Source organism: Trichoderma camerunense, assembly GCF_050948025.1.
Source record: "Trichoderma camerunense strain CBS 138272 chromosome Unknown V8C40scaffold_22, whole genome shotgun sequence".
Lineage (NCBI taxonomy): Eukaryota > Fungi > Ascomycota > Sordariomycetes > Hypocreales > Hypocreaceae > Trichoderma > Trichoderma camerunense.
In genome coordinates this window covers 1-14,284 of record NW_028145348.1, presented here as the reverse complement: position 1 = coordinate 14,284, position 14,284 = coordinate 1, and the positions used below count along the sequence as shown (strand labels likewise).

Sequence of the window (14,284 nt, the reverse complement as noted above, 5' to 3'; positions counted from 1 at the left end):
AATAACCATCGGACAGTAATATCCCGTCATCGAAGCCTGCAATGAGGGTCGGGTATCAAACAATGAAAACCATGAGAGCCAAATCCGCCATGATAGATACAAAAGAGAAAAGAAAAATATATGCATCAGAAAGGCCAACCAGATACCTCATTCTCCATACCCACATCCCCTTCATTTCTCAGCCTCACTCTCCAACACAATAAGGTCGGAGCTTCTGCTCAATGACCAGCAACTCTTCCATGATCCTTTCTCGCACATCTCGGACGTGCTCTGCTATATCCTCGTCTACCTGCCTGCAGTCGTCGCATAGCTCAATTCCATAGCCGTAGTCATTGTCGCCAATGTTGTCAACTTGGTCGGCTAGCGACTGCATTTCTCGATATGCAAACTCCAATTCAGCCTTTTCATCTGCAACTTCATCTGCAACTGCTGATTCTGGCACTGAAGATCTTAGTTTTGGTACCGACCTTGACGCTGGTGTTGGTGTTGAAGGCGGTGTTGGTGTCACTAAAGATCTTTGTTTTCTCATCACTCTTGATTCTGGTGTTGGTGTTGAAGGTGGTGTTGGCGTTGAAGGTGCCGGCTCTGGTTCGCTTGCCACTATGTTCATATGAGCTATTTCCGATGTCATCTCCTCGAGGCCATCCATTGCGTCTTCAGGTGTAGGTTCGCGGGCTTCCATTCCTTCAACGTCGTCTGCTTCTTTTACACCTTTCTTCTCCTCTGCTTCTTCCACTTGTGTACTGTAATCTGCCGTTTCTGTCTCTGTCTCTGTTCTTTCTAGCACCCGAATTATCCTTGTTTCTTCACCACTGGCACTGGCATCTGCGTCTTCTATTCCGGCGTCTTCGAACTCTTCATAGGTCCTTTTGCCGACGTTTGTTTTGTCCACTGCTGTTCTTTTCCCTGTTCTTTCACCATTGGCACTGGCATCTGCGTCTCCTATTTCGGCGTCTTCGAACTCTTCATAACTCCTTTTGCCGGCCTTTCCTTTGCCTTTGCTCACTGCTGTTCTTGTTCCTGTTTCTTCCACTTCGATTCCCACATATGGCCTAAACTCGACGTCTGTTTCAGCTGCAGCTTCATTCTGGGCTGCAGCTTTATTTTCGGCCTCAACTTCTCTTTCGGCACCGATTCCTCTTTCCGTCGCCGTCTCCCAACTCGCTTCCGACGCTGCTTTCATACTGGCATCGTCGTTTGCCTCTTCCGCCTCACCGTTCATTCCCATACTGCACTCGGGCCCCGGAGCCGCCTCCATGCGGTATTCTTGCCACACAAACACTTCTTTCAGTCTGGCATCTACAGGAACAACAGGATCACGAACGGGAGGAGGAAACGGTTCGTTCAAGATGACACCTTCAGGCAAAGAAGGAGCTCGACCGGGGAGAGGAAATAAGTGATTCATGATAAATCCTTCAGAAACAGCAGAAGCATGATTGGGAGCAGGAAACACATCTTGCAGGATGACATCTTGAGGAACAACGGGAGCTTGACCGGGAGGAGGAGTCCATTCTTTCAAGATGATATCTTGAGGAACAACAGGAGCTTGACCGGGAGGAGGAAACGAGTCTTTCAGAATGACATCCTCAAAAACAACCGGAGCATGATCGGGAGCAGGAAACGATTCTTTCAGGATGATGTTCTCAGTAAATAGAGAAGCTTGACGGAAAGGAGTAAATGATTCTTTCAGGATGACTTCTTCAGAAATAGCAGGAGCAGTATCGGGAGGGTAGGGCGAATCTTTCAGGATGACATCCTCAGGAACAACCGGAGCATGATCGGGAGCAGGAAACTCTTCCTGCAGGATAGCATCTTCAGGAATAACAGGAGCTTGACCAGAAAGAGGAAATGATTCTTCCAGGATGACATCTCCAGGAATAAAAGGATCCTGACCGGGAAGACCAAATAATTCGTTTATGACGAAACCTTCAGGGACAACAGGAACTTGACCGGAAGGAGGAGATGATTCTTCCAGGGTGGTATCTCCAGGAATAAAAGGAGCTTGACCGGGAAGACCAAAGAATTCATTCATGATAAAACCTTCGGGAACAACAGGAGCTTGACCAAGAAGAGAAAATAATTCCTTCAAGGTGGCACCTTCAGGAACAACAGGAACTTGATCGAGAGGATCAATAGGAAGTTCATCCATATCGACATCGTCGACATCGATGCGAAGAGGAATTGTGATTGAGCTGTCGGAATCGCGTCTTCTTGAACGGTACCAGTCTCCCCAGTCCAAAATGCTTTCCATCATAGATACTTCGGATTCATTGTCAATTTCAGAACTCGTATATGGCGTACGCATGAGGGTGTCATCGCCATCGAAGATTGTGAGATTGTCCAATGTGTCGCTCAAGTCCGATGTTGAGTCTCCAAATCTCTCCTTGTCCTTCTCCTCCTGCACCTTCTTCTTCCTCTCCTTCTCCTGCTCCGCCTCCAGCTCTTCCAATGCAAATGCCGGCCAGTTTGTGAAATCTGGGCCCATATCATCGAGCTCAGGGTAAAGTATTTCGCGTAAACTGCGAGGTTTTATGTCGTCGTATTTGATCTCCTCCTCCGTGACATGTTTGATCGCGCCTCCTTCGAGCAGTCTGTTTTTTTGTGGATGAAAGCATCCATCATCGTTTTCTCGTTTTCTCTTCTTGCCTCTGATGCCCGACAACCTAAACGCTCGGCCCCTCAACGGTTTCCATGTCCACTTTGGGTGTTGATTGTTCGACGGCTGAGGTTTGACGGGGGTATTCTTCTCAAGATCCGGAGGGCTCTGGCTGAAGTAAGAGAGTAGTTTGCGAGCCGTTTCAATGAAGCTCATGTTTTCCGCATAAAAGCGTTCGAGATGCTGGTATTTTTTCGAGTCGCTCAATACCAGGCCGCCAGGGATATAAGGGCGACTGGCGATAGGCTTGCTGGATGTCATATTGGCTTCTTTGGTCGATGCAATAACGTGTGAAATATATGATTGAAGAGAGTTGAAGGCATCATCATTCTCAACAGTCGGTGCGAATAATGTACTCGAGTGCGCGCTGCTGCTTTCAGCGCTTTTGACATGCTCTTCACTTTTCAATCACTCCAGCATGCAATGTGCATTGACCCGCCCAAGAATAAAAACTGAAATAACATTCCCATAGACAATTCAATAAGCAATAATGTCACTCTATTGTCCAAAGGCTCAATTTCTCTTTTTAGCATTACAATACGTCAATTGAGAGCGACGATGCATTATCTTGAATCACCTAGTACTCAGTAACTACCTTTCATGTTGGTACGTGAGCATTATGTGACATGCTTCCTCAAAATATGTTGTCGGCGGACAGCTGCCAGGCTCCTTTTCCACATTTTGGACATATGCGAATCAATTTAACATCTTTGAACTCTACTAGCAGCCGATCGGCCAAAAAGAGGAGGAGATTGTGTCTTCATGACCCAGAGTGCCTGACTTTTAGCCCACCTCACATTGCGGTTCCAACGCTCGACATGCAAAATGTATCCATTCTAGTTTTACTTCTTTCCAACAGATGCCGAATTGAATTTTTATTACGCTATATAGCCCTATTCACTGCTCTACAAGTACACCTAGTAAAGTCATAAGAAGATCCTTCCAGCTTTCTAGCATGGAGTACCGGCACTCAACAGAAAGGCGACCGCTCTCACGGATGCTATCTCAAGGAGAAATGTCATCACCGAGGCAATTCGCAATTATTCCAATCATCTAATCGTCATGTCTTGCCGGCTGTTGTAACCGATTCTCCTCCCATTAGCGTTGGTGACACCAAGGTCTGGTGATCAATGGGAGAGGAGCGCGATGACCAGAACATCAAGCTGCGTCAATAGCAGCGCTGTCTCGTCACATAAAATACCAAGACATTTTAAGCCACACTACAGGATTCAAAGTACAATCACTACAATGTTCATTTTCAAGTCTTGAATTGTCTTTATATTCATCCATCTTCAGCGCTGAGCACTGATCATGTCGTACATATCTGCGTGTCTGACCTTGGGTCTCCGTATCTCATCCCCTGCTCTTTCCCCTGTGACACTGCGTAAATGAAAACAAACAACCCTCTAGAGCCCCATCACTAAAACAAAAATATAAGACAAGAGTAACAAGGAAGAGAAGAGTGTGGTCCTGGGTAATACACCATGAGTAACCGCAATTAGATACAACTTTTATAAAACAAAATATGGATTCGTCCTCTCCCTAGATGAAAGGCTGTGTAATGCATGCACTTTCTTCAGTCTATGTCACCAATCAACGCCAATAGATGGATAGGGCAGCTTTTTGCTGTCCGGATATCTCATGCGCAAAAAATTAAAAAGCAAAAAAAAAAGAGGAGAGAAAGATTCTAGTTGTTCTTGGCCAGACTCTGGAGCTTGACAAGCTCCGCATAGTGGCCGTCCTTCTTCATCAACTCGACATGAGTACCGGCTTCGACTATGCGGCCCTGGTTGAAGACGTAGATGACATCCGCCTTTTGGATCGTGCTGAGACGGTGGGCCACGGCAATGGTGGTACGGCCCTTAGCAGCCTTGTCCAGGGCAGCCTGCACAACGTGTTCAGACTCGGAATCAAGAGCAGAAGTCGCTTCATCAAGAAGAAGGATCTTGGGGTGGCGAATAAGGGCTCGAGCAATAGCAATACGCTGTTTCTGACCACCAGACAACAGAGCTCCCTTGCTACCAACAATGGTGTTAAATCCTTCGGGCAAAGACATGATGAATTCATAGATGTTAGCCTCGCGACAAGCTATTTCCACGGCTTCGTCTGTGACATCTGGGTCCGCAGTTCCAAGCAGGATGTTCTCTTTGATAGTTCCTTGATATAACGTCGGTTCTTGGCTGACCAGAGCAATGTGGGACCGGTATTCGTTCAGGTTGAGCGTGCTGATTTCTTTGCCATCAATGTATACACCGCCAGTCAATGGGTCGTAAAATCGTTCCAAGAGGGCAATTGTAGTACTCTTGCCACAGCCAGAGGCACCAACCAGGGCAACATACTGTCCAGGCTGGACGGTCAAGTTCAATCCTCGCAGAACTGGTTGCTCCGGACGAGTAGGGTAGCGGAAGTGAACATCGCGGAATTCAAGGCTTCCCTCGACCTCGGGCAACGGCTGGCCTTGCTCTGACCAGGTGTCGATAGTGGGCTGACGATCGAATAAGACTTTCAGCTCCCGAGCGGCATGATGAGCCTTGCCCATGTCGGGGGCGAAGGAAAAAATGGAACCAGCCGACTGGGCGCCGAAAACGACGGCCATGAAGCAGAGGAAGAACTGGAAAAGGTTGTATTCGCCCTTGCCAATCAGGGTACCACCATACCAGAAACCCAACGCAAAGACCAAAAAGTTCAACGATTGCGAGGCAGCGTACAGCAAACTGGATTTCAGCACCGACCTAAGACTGCGTCGTTGCTGCTCAACAAGTGAATCGTGGTACAGCTTCAGGACGTCCTCTTCACGAGTAAGGGCAGCAACAGTCCGGATGGCAGAGATAGCCTCAGAAGCAAAAGTGGCCGAAGCAGCATAAGCGGCCTTGGAGCGACGCTGGAAGTGAGCAAGCAGCCAGAAACGGAAGAAACCGCATCCCAACAAGATGGGAATACAGGCAGTGCAAACGAGCGAGAGCTTCCATCCGATCGAAACCGACAGGACAATAGCAACGATGAGAGTTGTAGACATCATGAGCAAAGTACCGAGAGTGGCACCGCTAAGGCCAGCAACATGGGTAGTCTCGGTGGAGAGGAACGATGTTAAAGCACCAGCGGTATTCTCATCCCTGTCAAAGAAAGCAACATCCTGACGCAGCATGGCGCGGAAAGCACGGTCTCGGACGCGGTGGACAAGGCGTTCGGAGCAGATGGCAAAAAGGACACCCTGGGTTGCAAAGGCAAAGAACTGAACAAAGGCGAGCATCAAGTACATGGCGCTCCAAAAGTCGGAGTCTTTCTTGATGTGGTGGGCGTTCGCTGGGGTGACGGGCTGCGAGAGAGTGACAATTTGCTTGGCGAAGAAGACCGCAGAGGTTGGGTTACCGCCACCGCAAATGGTAGAGAAGAAGAGGCCGACCAGCATCAGCTTCCATTCGGGGGCGTTGAAGGCAGCGATGACCTTGATAAGAGTCCACAGGCTGTATTTCTGTTCCTCCTCTTGCTTGCGCTTCTGAAGGGCAATACTCGAGGCCGACTTTTGTGTAGCAGATCGATCCAGTTTAGCGGCGATGTCATCATCAGGGTCAACGGTGTACTCCTCCTTGTTGGTGGTCATCTTGCGGATAAGCATCTCCTCCTTCTCGGAAATTTCCTCTTCTTCTTCGTTGTTTTCCTGAGTGACAGCAATCTTCTGGGCCGAAACAAGGTTGTAGTAGGCACCTTGCTTCTCAAGGAGCTCATCGTGGGTACCTTGCTCGACAATGCTACCTTGGGACATGACGACGATGTTGTGGGCATCCTTGATAGTGGACAATCGGTGGGCGATGGTAATTGTGGTTCGGCCCTGAGAGGCAGCTTCCAAGGCAGCTTGGACAACACCTTCAGACTTGGTATCGAGAGCAGATGTGGCTTCGTCCAGCAGGAGAATCTTTGGGTTTGACACGACGGCACGAGCAATTGCGATACGTTGTTTCTGGCCACCAGACAAAAGGAAGCCGCGCTCACCAACGTTAGTCTCGTATCCTTCAGGGAGGGCAGAAATGAAGTCGTGAGCGTTGGCCTTGGCAGCTGCGGCCATGACGAGCTCGCGCTGTTTCTCCTCAGTCGCATGTTCGTGCTCCGTTCCGATCAAGCCATGGCGAATATTGTGATAGATGGTCGTTCCGAAGAGAGTGGGTTCCTGGCTAACAAGGGCCATTTGCTGACGCAGCCATTTCAGGTTGAGGGTGCTAATGTCATGGCCGTCCAAGTAAACGGTTCCTCCGACAGGATCGTAAAATCGTTCAACGAGACCAACAATAGTACTCTTACCAGATCCGGAAGCACCAACCAAAGCAGTAGTTTTACCAGCAGGGATTTCAAGCGACACGCCATTCATAACCTTGACTTCGGGTCGAGAGGGATAAATATGCTCGACGTTTTCCAGGCGAATGTTGCCCTTGAAGTCAGCAAGTTTCTCGCCCTTGTCGTCTGAAGGGTCGAGCGGAGAGATTCGATCGATGGTGTTGAAGATCTTGGCAGCTGCTGCAAGAGCAGTGGTGAAAGCCTGGATGTTGGGGGTGACGTTGCCAAGTTGGAAAGCACCAATCATGACGGACATCATAATGGTCAGGATCTTGGACAGTGGGACAATTCCTTCGATGATGAATTTGCTGCCCTGCCAGAAAGCCAGACCGTAATTCAGAAACAGAATAAGCATCATGCCGGCGATCATGACGCCCATAGCAGACTTGACCCGAACTCCGTAGTATTGAGCCTTTCCGAGGTGCTTATCATACTGCTTGGCAAGGCGATCTTGGGTTCCAAAGGCAATAGCATTCCGAACTGAGCTGAGAACTTCATCAGCCAAGCTGCCGCCCTGAGCAAACGCTTCGAGAGAAGCCTTGTTGTTCTTGAGCATAAGACGGCCGCCAGTGCCAACATTAAGAAGCAAGGCAAACACAGTGGATGAGAGGATAAGAGTCAACTTCCAGTAATTGACAAAGCCGATGATGAATGCAGTGAAGAAAGTAGCCAGAGCTGCGAGGGTAAGGGAAACCTTTTCCGAAATACCATCCTGAATGAGGTTGGTATCAGCCGTAATGCGTGTAGTGACTTCACCGGCACCAATCTTATCGAAATAGCCAATGTTTTGGCGCATGCAGCTCTGTAGGTAGTGTTCGCGGATCTTGGCAGCGATATGCTCACCAGTGTAAATGAAACCAACGGTGCAGATGTAGGTGACGACGAAGTCTCCAATGGCCAGATAGACGAAGTAGAGGACGAAGTGGCTCATTTCATTGATAAACTGGTCGTAGGTCATGCTACCGCCGCTGTAAAAGTATGACTGGAAGGTATTTTGTAGTCTACCAAAGATGATAGTCATCATGGGAATGGCAGCACCAGAAGCAATGGCACAGAAGGCCGACACGAAGATGATGGCTAGATCAGTGCGGGAGGCATATCGATAGACGGCCTTGATTCCGGCCTTGATCTCCGGGGTATAGACCTGACGCTTCAGGATCTCAGCCTGGTTGGCTGGCAGATGAGCATAAAGCTCATCGATGTCGTCCGACTTGGGAGGGGGAGGAGCAGGCGGCTTGGAGTCGACCTTTGTCAGGTCGATTTCCGCCTCCTTGCCATGTCTCGATGAAAGCGTGGCATCGACATCTGAAGAAGCGCTGTGGCTAGAGGTCGGGACTGATTGCGCGCCCATAGGCGACTTTTCCGATATGTCGGCGGTCATCGTCTCAATTGCCGCGCCTGCCACAGGCGGGTAGACGGAGAAATGGCGGCTATTCGAAAGAGAGGCCAATTATGCCAGTTCGAGATGTGCAGTTCGATGCAGCCAAGGATCGGGACCTCACTCTACCGACCGGGGGGAGACGAGATGAGCAGCGCGTCACTCCAGCAAACGAGAGTGAGTTGATGTTGCGCTACAAGATCAAACGAGATGCGAAAAAAAGAAACAAGACAAAACAGCTGCGCCCCTGCGGTTGCTGCAAGGGTGATGCCTTGTATTATAGACGATGGCCTTAGGAAATAGGAAAGATGAAAGCAAAGGCCAACGTGGCGAGGCGCCTAAAGATATAGCGAAGCTCGGATCCAGAAAGCACGGAGGCAGCAACGACCTAGAATATAAGAAGGCATCGATTCGGCACGGCCCCACCCAGCAAGTGAATACCTAGTAATGAAGCAGAGCCGGAAAGAGCCAAAGCCGGTGCCTGCTGCACTACAACGACATGCACGTTTCCTGGCCGCGACTTGCAGTTGCGTTTACTGCCCAAACAGCCTTAGCGCCTTCGCACAGAGTACGAAATTCCTGGTCCGGTTTCCCTGGTACGTGCATCGATGCTCGTACAGATAAGGTAGGTACACGTACAACCCCCGTAATTGGGGATAGAATGCCACGCATTCCAGGATGCATGCGCTCGGGGATGAGAAGAAAAAAGTCCTTAGGCTACTCCGAGCTGGGATACGGGATTGGGCTGGACCCGACGAACCTAGCGCTGGCGAGATTGAAGGCCGCTATTTGGCACTAGAGGCTGGAAATAGGAGGGAAACATGCAACTCCACTGCGCTGGTACGATACGATACGATCCATTGCAGGTATGGATGTTTCTCGCTTATTGAGGGGAAGAGCACCAGGCATTCCACTGCACTGTAGGCGCCGTATCGCGAGTCGTTCAACCTGTTTCTCCTTTGCGCAACAGTCTCTTTTCTCTGTCCGCCTTTTGCCTCATGCAGGGCCACATTGCCGGGGCTGGACGAGGGATTCGGAGTTGTTTGAATGCCCTTGCGTGTACGAAGTACGAAGTGCATATATGTACCGGTACAGAACAAAAGTACGAGTACTTCTGGTAATACGTGTAATTCATTTGCCCGGGCAGCTTCATTAAAATCAGCCGTTGTCTCCCCAGCCAATTAATTGAACCACTAGGCCGAGTCCACCAACGCAACCCGGCTAGTTGTTGCGGGCGACAGTGGGGGAGAAGCGCCATGAGGACTGGAGAGACCTTGTACAGCTTCAGATGAAGATGAGACGAAACCCGGCGAAAGAGATTAATGTTGTAGAGTGAATACATACGGCATTCGTAGGCGGCTCTTCGACCACGTCATGTCTCATGCTACCGGGCCATGTTTGAGATACTCACTCACTCTCAACGGCGATCGACTGCAAATGCAAGTAAGACACCATACATTTTACTTGTATTCGTAGCGACGGCGCCTGCTGTCGCCCGTATCTTGTCTCCAGTTCTCGCCGCGCGAGTGCGAGTACGCGTATCTCGCTCACCAGTTGCGAGATTCGAGGCATCTTGCCGACACAAGTACAGCAACGTTGATACTGTGCTTAGAACAAAGGGTAGCACCCGTGAAACCAGTGTCTTGCCATGATTGATTAGATTTTGCGAAGTACAACAGGTCGTTGTATGTTTCTTACTTGCTAGGTCCATACATCCGCCTCTTCACCTATCCTCTCACCACCACCTACCTACCTGAAAACCTGGTATGTAGATACGATTATCTTATCTCCACCGGAGTCGGCAAGTCTACTTTTATGCAGTAATATTACGCATCTGATGCTGCTTGCACAAATCACCCCGGCACCGCCCGCATCCGTCCCTGCGGTTGTGCGCAAAGAGGTACTGGTACATAGGTACCTTGAAGACAAAACAAAGCACCAACCGCAAGGACGTCATCCCCCTGGCGACGATCAATCCAATCTCACGTCAACCCATTTCTTCTAGATGTACAGAAAATCAACAAAAATAATAATAGGATACCATTATTTTCTCATGATCAATTTTCCTTGAATTCTGTCCCCCTTATTAGTTGACTCATCACTCTAGTGTGCCACCAACGTTTGCTCCTGCTAACAACTATGGAGCAATGGTTGCGGCAATGACTCCTCGCTTTGTTTTGCGCATCCTTCAAGCTTTCACCGGGGCGCTGCCCGACTCCGAATCCCGTAGACGCCACGATTTAACGTGGTGGCGCTTCTCGAAGGGCTTTTCTCCGTAGCTGAGGCAGGGGCCCTTGCCAACATTGAAAACATATCCATTGGTATCCCCGCGCCGCCACTTTAACTAGCAGAGCCCCTACTTTGCGGTAAGGCTTGCGGTAAGGCTTGCGGTAAGGCGTAAGCTTTGAAACCCGACCCGACGGCGGGCTGGTACATGCTTACTGATGCCATGTGCTTTTTAGACGCTGCAAAACACGTTTTTGACGTTCCATCTAGATGTGGCCAAGAGGACATGCATGATATGGCTTTTTCTATTATCTGCGCTGTAGAAAGCGAAAAAGACATCTTTATTCGCTGCATCTGCCCTTTATGAGGAATTGTCAGCTGACGTCAGTACTCAAAGGTAGATTTGCGACTTCTCGCACTCCAGAACATGGCCGAAATCCAGACCGCCAGCACGAATAGGAGGGGCGCCATCCCTTACTTCAAGGTTACTATGCGGTGGATGATAGGGGAGTCCAACTGGCAAAAAGCTTGTTTATTTGCGGCGCCCGGGGAACGAAATATGATATATATTCTCCGACCACCGATTATGGTTTACGCGGTCACGCATTTATTTTCCGTTGCAAAGAACTATTGACTTCTATGGAGCAGAGCACAAGATTTGATACTCCCTATGTATAGATGAATAATGCCTGTGAATAAATCAAATAGCATCAATCATTAAAGAAGATCTACCGTTTACTTCATGCTTCGTTTGTTTCGCTTCGGTCAACTGAAGCTCAATTTCTCTCCAGATATAATCAATCATTGCTTTGCAGGTGCTAATAATACCTTCAGCTTCGTTTACTTTTCGTTTTCAGAAAACAGCTTAGTGTCATGCCCCCTGCCATGCGAACCCGAATCCCGACGGCATAACCCCGTTACTCATCTAAACTGCTGAATCCCGACATTACCAAACAGCTAGCAGCAGAAAGCCAATCTAGCGATAGCCATGCGCGCTGCAAGGATGGTGTGAAAATTATGTTTAAACTGCTGTATCATCAGCGTGGATCAATCCTTCGGTCGGGGTGCTTGTACAGTCCGGCTGTCGCGCAGATTGGTGTAACGGCAGCATATCGTACTTCGTAATTCGTAAGTGGCAATAGCTCGTCATCCTTCTCCTCGGGATGACTCAACTTGGCTGTAAAGGTAATCAATCCCCCAAAATTGGCAGCCAGATTATAATCTCTTTTATTTGTCCGTCACGTATTCCCTCTTAAGTTTGTTTATTTACATATTCAGACAGACGTCTTGTGCTGGATGAGTAGAACGCAGAATAGGCATCAACTCATGATTTAGAAGATGGTCCATGTAATTACACCCCTTGTCTCAACCTCGCCGCTAGCTGAGGGTGAATACGACCGAATACGCTCCTTGCTCACTGTATATTGATTGGCGGCGGTCGTCCCGTTTACGGCCCCATCCGGGCTCTTAGCATTACCGACATCCGGAACACCTACCCGAAGTTCACAGCAGCGAGGTAATGTGTGCTTCAGCAGCCATCTCAAGATGGGACGGTTCGTCAGTCGTAGTTTTGAATCGTTCAAGAGTGCTGGAGACACCAATACTCGGCATCCAAATTGGAATCAATGGTTTCGTGGTCTAGTTGGTCATGACATTTCGTTAACAACATCTGTTGACGCCACCGAAAAGGTCCCCGGTTCGAGCCCGGGCGAGATCATTCTTTTTGCCCTCAGTGTATAATTTAAAACACTTTTTACATCGTAAATCACATTCATTACTTTTTGATTTTATTTTTGATTTTATTTCCATTACGAGGATTCGGAGATCACGCGTGGGGTACAGTCAAGGCTACTTCGTAAAACTGCTCGATCCGTTGGCCGACGTCAGATTACTCAAACACCATACCTAAGGCAGGTACTTTTTGGTCTCTGCAGGAACTTGAAGGAGTGCAAAACTACCTAGAATGAGAATATAGGGGTCAGTCAATTTTGTCATTAGACAGAAGGCGTAAACGAGGCGTTTGAATCTATCATATCTGATGAAGAAGCATCATGCCCCCCTGAGTTGGACGAGATTACACGGTCACCAACACGTTGAAAGCGCCGCTCGAGTAGAAACACGGGGTTCGGGGAGTTGAAAGATGCCTGACTAGTCTACGATGACGGTGGAAAGGATTCAGCGTCTGAGGGATGTTGTTACGTGGGATATTCCATCCGTTACATTGTTGCCTGAACCCCCTTTATTTCCGACACTCGCAAATTTTGATGCCTGAAATCGTGTTCCTCTGGTACCAACATCGAAAATGCTACCTAATTCGTTTTACTAGTAAAAACAGAGGAAGGCAAATCAAGTATCGGAGTTATGTTAACAACCGAGTGCGTATTGCCGAGCAAATCACAGCTACATAAAGTATGCTTACGGTCTTACCTCCAGGATTTCCAATATTCGCGGTCGATTCAGCCAGTTTGTGAAGAGGGGCAACATCCCACTCGCTCGGCATGTAGAGGGATTACATCATGATATTTTAGATCAGAACAAGAGAGCCTAAATTCGAGTGCATATCACAGGACAGATGTAAAGGCAGAGTGCTGCCTCATCTCACTCAAGAGGCCGATCTGACCACAATGCCATCACTGAGTCATAGGCCGAGGCAGGAGGAGTATGACAATGGCCTGTCCGCCAAAACAGCTACGTTCGATGACATAAGTGTTTGACTCGAAGGTTCAACTCGAGGCCTTGCATCCCACCCTCATGCTCTCGACCCTCATGTTAATATCTAACGATAGTCTATACAAGTTCCCGTAATTAGATCCTCATCTCTTGTACTTGCCGTCAAATGACCTCCGTCGGATGTGACTGAAGCTCGCCGCCAACAGGTATCCAAAATACATATACCTGTCTGCACCGAAAAGACTTCTACCTCCCTAGTATCTATGAAATTGTCGGCACATTATTTTGTTCCGTGTGTATATACACCTACTTTCCTATATGGTGTATTCGCTGATAAAGTGGTACGATGAGTAGTGTCGCTATCCGTCGCAGATGCTGCAGGCTGACGTACGCCTTTCTATAAATGTAATATCCTGACCTAATATTAGATAATATAAGGTAAGTTCCTAAGGTAATAAGCTAAGGTTAATTAGTTTATTATAACAAGCTGAGCTCCTATATAGTTAGTATAAGAGGAATTCCTAAGGGATAAACCTTATGCTAGGTTTATGTTAGCGGATAAGCTAAGCTGGACTAGTAGGTAATTAACAAAGGTAAAAGGGTTTGTTTATATAACTAGTAGATAATACTTTTGTAGGTATAATTAAGTATTATTTTATATTTACAACTAGCTATTTAAACTATTTTAATAAGTATATAAATAAGACTTATATACTTAGTTAAATTTAGGCTTATATAGCTTATAAAATAAGTATAAAGAGTATAAGCTTACTAAGCTTATTAAATAAGTAAGATAAGTAAGACTTAATTAGCTATTTAGATTATAGTTAATCCGTTTACACCTGGTCGGTTAGCCTATTATTATAACCTTAAGTATTAGGTTGTAATATAATATCCCCCTTTTATTAGTTTTATCCTTAAGACTTTACTTTTTATAGTATAAGTAACCTACTTCTTATTTTATAAGTCCTTACCTTATTCTTTTATTTTTTTATTACTTAATATTTAATTATTATAATTATATT

General features: G+C 47.6%; 2 protein-coding genes and 1 non-coding gene across 3 annotated transcripts; 1 reads left to right on the top strand and 2 right to left on the bottom strand.

Moving 5' to 3' along the window:
- Positions 1–184: 184 nt before the first annotated feature.
- Positions 185–2,917, bottom strand: V8C40DRAFT_283246 (uncharacterized protein; the record flags this gene model as incomplete). Its single annotated transcript, XM_083221914.1, has 2 exons — positions 185–1,888; positions 1,937–2,917. 2 exons carry the CDS (start codon positions 2,915–2,917, stop codon positions 185–187), a joined length of 2,685 nt encoding a protein of 894 aa, XP_083068381.1.
- A 1,003-nt stretch (positions 2,918–3,920) lies between these two features.
- On the bottom strand, positions 3,921–8,712 carry V8C40DRAFT_256356 (ABC transporter B family protein). Its single transcript, XM_083218258.1, has one exon. The coding sequence runs from the start codon at positions 8,364–8,366 to the stop codon at positions 4,344–4,346; it is 4,023 nt and encodes a 1,340-aa protein (XP_083068380.1). The 5' UTR covers positions 8,367–8,712; the 3' UTR covers positions 3,921–4,343.
- Positions 8,713–12,216: 3,504 nt separating this feature from the next.
- Positions 12,217–12,306, top strand: V8C40DRAFT_t195. The gene has a single exon. It is a non-coding gene; the product is annotated as a tRNA-Val (tRNA).
- The last annotated feature ends 1,978 nt before the right edge of the window (positions 12,307–14,284 follow it).